At 54.8% G+C, this 3674-nt stretch overlaps 1 protein-coding gene across 1 annotated transcript; it reads left to right on the top strand.

Moving 5' to 3' along the window:
• The first annotated feature begins 1453 nt into the window (after positions 1 to 1453).
• LOC129862025 (uncharacterized) lies at positions 1454 to 1864 on the top strand. Its single transcript, XM_055933356.1, has one exon. It carries the CDS (start codon positions 1454 to 1456, stop codon positions 1862 to 1864), a length of 411 nt encoding a protein of 136 aa, XP_055789331.1.
• Positions 1865 to 3674: the final 1810 nt, after the last annotated feature.

Genomic DNA, 3674 nt, shown 5'->3' with positions numbered 1-3674 from the left:
TAGATTGCCGCGGTCGATATGGATATGTCTCAATTAAGAATGGCTCGGAAGAGGAGGAGGGTGGAGGGAGGGAGCTGGTAGTCTGTATGTTGTATTGATGGTGAGGAGGAGGAGGGTGGAGGAAGGGAGGGAGCTGGTAGTCTGTATGTTGTATTGATGGTGAGGAGGAGGAGGGTGGAGGGAGGAAGGGAGCTGGTAGTCTGTATGTTGTATTGATGGTGAGGAGGAGGAGGGTGGAGGAAGGGAGGGAGCTGGTAGTCTGTATGTTGTATTGATGGTGAGGAGGAGGAGGGTGGAGGGAGGGAGCTGGTAGTCTGTATGTTGTATTGATGGTGAGGAGGAGGAGGGTGGAGGAAGGGAGGGAGCTGGTAGTCTGTATGTTGTATTGATGGTGAGGAGGAGGAGGGTGGAGGGAGGAAGGGTACTGGTAGTCTGTTTGTTGTATTGGTGGTGGGGAGGAGGAGGGTGGAGGGAGGAAGGGTACTGGTAGTCTGTATGTTGTATTGATGGTGAGGAGGAGGAGGGTGGAGGGACGAAGGGTACTGGTAGTCTGTTTGTTGTATTGATGGTGAGGAGGAGGAGGGTGGAGGGACGAAGGGTACTGGTAGTCTGTTTGTTGTATTGATGGTGAGGAGGAGGAGGGTGAAGGGAGGGAGGGAGGGAGCTGGTAGTCTGTATGTTGTATTGATGGTGAGGAGGAGGAGGGTGGAGGGAGGAAGGGTACTGGTAGTCTGTTTGTTGTATTGGTGGTGGGGAGGAGGAGGGTGGAGGGAGGAAGGGTACTGGTAGTCTGTATGTTGTATTGATGGTGAGGAAGAGGAGGGTGGAGGGAGGGAGGGAGCTGGTAGTCTGTATGTTGTATTGATGGTGATGAGGAGGAGGAGGGTGGAGGGAGGAAGGGTACTGGTAGTCTGTTTGTTGTATTGATGGTGAAGAGGAGGAGGGTGGAGGGAGGGAGCTGGTAGTCTGTTTGTTGTATTGACTCACTCTCCTCTCCTCTCCTCTCCTCTCCTCTCCTCTCCTCTCCTCTCCTCTCCTCTCCTCACCTCACCCTACTCTACTCTACTCTACTCTGCTCTGCTCTGCTCTGCTCTGCTCTGCTCTGCTCTACTCTGCTCTACTCTACTCTACTCTACTCTACTCTACTCTACTCTACTCTACTCTATTCACTCTGTGAGCAGAGCGATGAGCTCTATCCCAGCCAGGCCTACCATCCTCCAGATCACCCCATGGAGCTCTATCCCAGCCAGGCCTACCAGCCTCCAGATCAACCCATGGAGCTCTATCCCAGCCAGGCCTACCAGCCTCCAGATCACCCCATGGAGCTCTATCCCAGCCAGGCCTTCCAGCCTCCAGATCACCCCATGGAGCTCTATCCCAGCCAGGCCTACCAGCCTCCAGATCACTCCATGGAGCTCTATCCCAGCCAAGCCTACCAGCCTCCAGATCACCCATGGAGCTCTATCCCAGCCAGGCCTTCCAGCCTCCAGATCACCCCATGGAGCTCTATCCCAGCCAGGCCTTCCAGCCTCCAGATCACCCCATGGAGCTCTATCCCAGCCAGGCCTACCAGCCTCCAGATCACCCCATGGAGCTCTATCCCAGCCAGGCCTACCAGCCTCCAGATCACCCCATGGAGCTCTATCCCAGCCAGGCCTACCAGCCTCCAGATCACCCCATGGAGCTCTATCCCAGCCAGGCCTACCAGCCTCCAGATCACCCCATGGAGCTCTATCCCAGCCAGGCCTACCAGCCTCCAGATCACCCCATGGAGCTCTATCCCAGCCAGGCCTTCCAGCCGCTGGACAACCCTGCAGAACTCAGTCCCTGTCCCAGGCAGCAGGCAGCTCGGGCAGGCAGCTGATGAGATTTGGTTTCCTCTACCTCTCCTGCTAAACTCCCCAGAGCACCGGAGGGAAAACAGACCAGCCTGTGTGTGTGTGTGTGCGGGAGGGGTGTTGGGGGGGTTACTTTGTGTGTGTGTGTGAGGGGGTACATTGTGTGTGTGTCAGGAGTGGTCGTGTGTGTGTGTGTGCCCGTTTCTCTGCCCATCTGTCTATGTCTGTGTCTGTAGCTGGGTATCCATACAATTGGCAATAGATTTTCATTAAAATATTCACACAAAAAAAAAACTGTGGTGTGATTTCAACCTGGTGGTGTGGTTTACCTGTTGAGGGTAAAAAGTAGTGTTTGATGACATAGTACACGTAACATTTATTTTTGTGCTTACATTATGTATGTAACGAATACAAATCGTGTGTTTCCATGGCCTTTTCACCTCTACCGATAGTCCTGTCACAAAAACAGTTGCTTTAATGAGCAAATGTGCCTAGACTGGTCTTGAAGTTTGTGCTGTAGCCAGCAGCTGGCAGATACAGTGCAGCTAGACTGGTCTTGAAGTGTGTGCTGTAACCAGCAGCTGGCAGATACAGTGCAGCTAGACTGGTCTTGAAGTGTGTGCTGTAGCCTGCAGCTGGCAGATACAGTGCAGCTAGACTGGTCTTGAAGTGTGTGCTGTAGCCTGCAGCTGGCAGATACAGTGCAGCTAGACTGGTCTTGAAGTGTGTGCTGTAGCCTGCAGCTGGCAGATACAGTGCAGCTAGACTGGTCTTGAAGTGTGTGCTGTAGCCAGCAGCTGGCAGATACAGTGCAGCTAGACTGGTCTTGAAGTGTGTGCTGTAGCCTGCAGCTGGCAGATACAGTGCAGGTAGGCTGCCTATATCATTAGATCATTTATATTTGTCAAACGGCAGCCAAGCATCGATGATCATGTCACCAGAATTATTTATCACCCTGCACGCTGCACCCTACACCCTGCACCCTACACCCTGCATCCTAAACCCTGCACACTACACCCTACACCCTGCACCCTACACCCTGCACCCTAAACACTGCACCCTACACCCTACACCCTACACCCTAAACCCTACACCCTGCACCCTACACCCTACACCCTACACCCTACACCCTAAACCCTGCACCCTACACCCTGCACCCTACACCCTGCACCCTACACCCTACACCCTGCACCCTACACCCTGCACCCTACACCCTGCACCCTGCACCCTACACACTGCACCCTACACCCTGCACCCTGTACCCTACACCCTATACCCTGCACCCTGCACACTACACCGTGTACCCTGTACCCTGTACCCTACACCATGCACCCTACACCCTACACCCTGCACCCTATACCCTATACCCTATACCCTGCACCCTATACCCTGCACCCTACACCCTGCAAACTACACCCTGCACACTACACCCTGTACCCTACACCCTGCACCCTACACCCTGCACCCTACACCCTGCACCCTGCACCATACACCCTGCACCCTACACCTTGCACACTACACCCTGTACCCTGTACCCTACACCCTATACCCTACACCCTTCACCCTACACCCTACACCCTGCACCCTACACCCTGCACCCTACACCCTACACCCTGCACCCTAAACCCTGCACCCTAAACCCTGCACACTGCACCCTGCACCCTACACCCTGCACACTACACCCTGCACCCTACACCCTGCACCCTAAACCCTACACACTGCACCCTGCACCCTGCACCCTACACCCTGCACCCTACACCCTACACCCTACACCCTGCACCCTACACCCTGCACCCTACACCCTACACCCTGCACCCTAAACCCTGCACACTACAC

The sequence above is a fragment of the Salvelinus fontinalis genome, chromosome 1 (assembly GCF_029448725.1).
Source record: "Salvelinus fontinalis isolate EN_2023a chromosome 1, ASM2944872v1, whole genome shotgun sequence".
NCBI classification, from domain to species: Eukaryota; Metazoa; Chordata; class Actinopteri; order Salmoniformes; family Salmonidae; genus Salvelinus; species Salvelinus fontinalis.
The sequence above is the reverse complement of the archived record's forward strand: the minus strand, read 5'-3'. Positions and strand labels throughout refer to the sequence as shown.

Bases quoted from the DNA above. Each gene is read 5' to 3' on its own strand.
- LOC129862025 (XM_055933356.1), top strand. From the start codon at position 1,454: ATGGAGCTCTATCCCAGCCAGGCCTTCCAGCCTCCAGATCACCCCATG.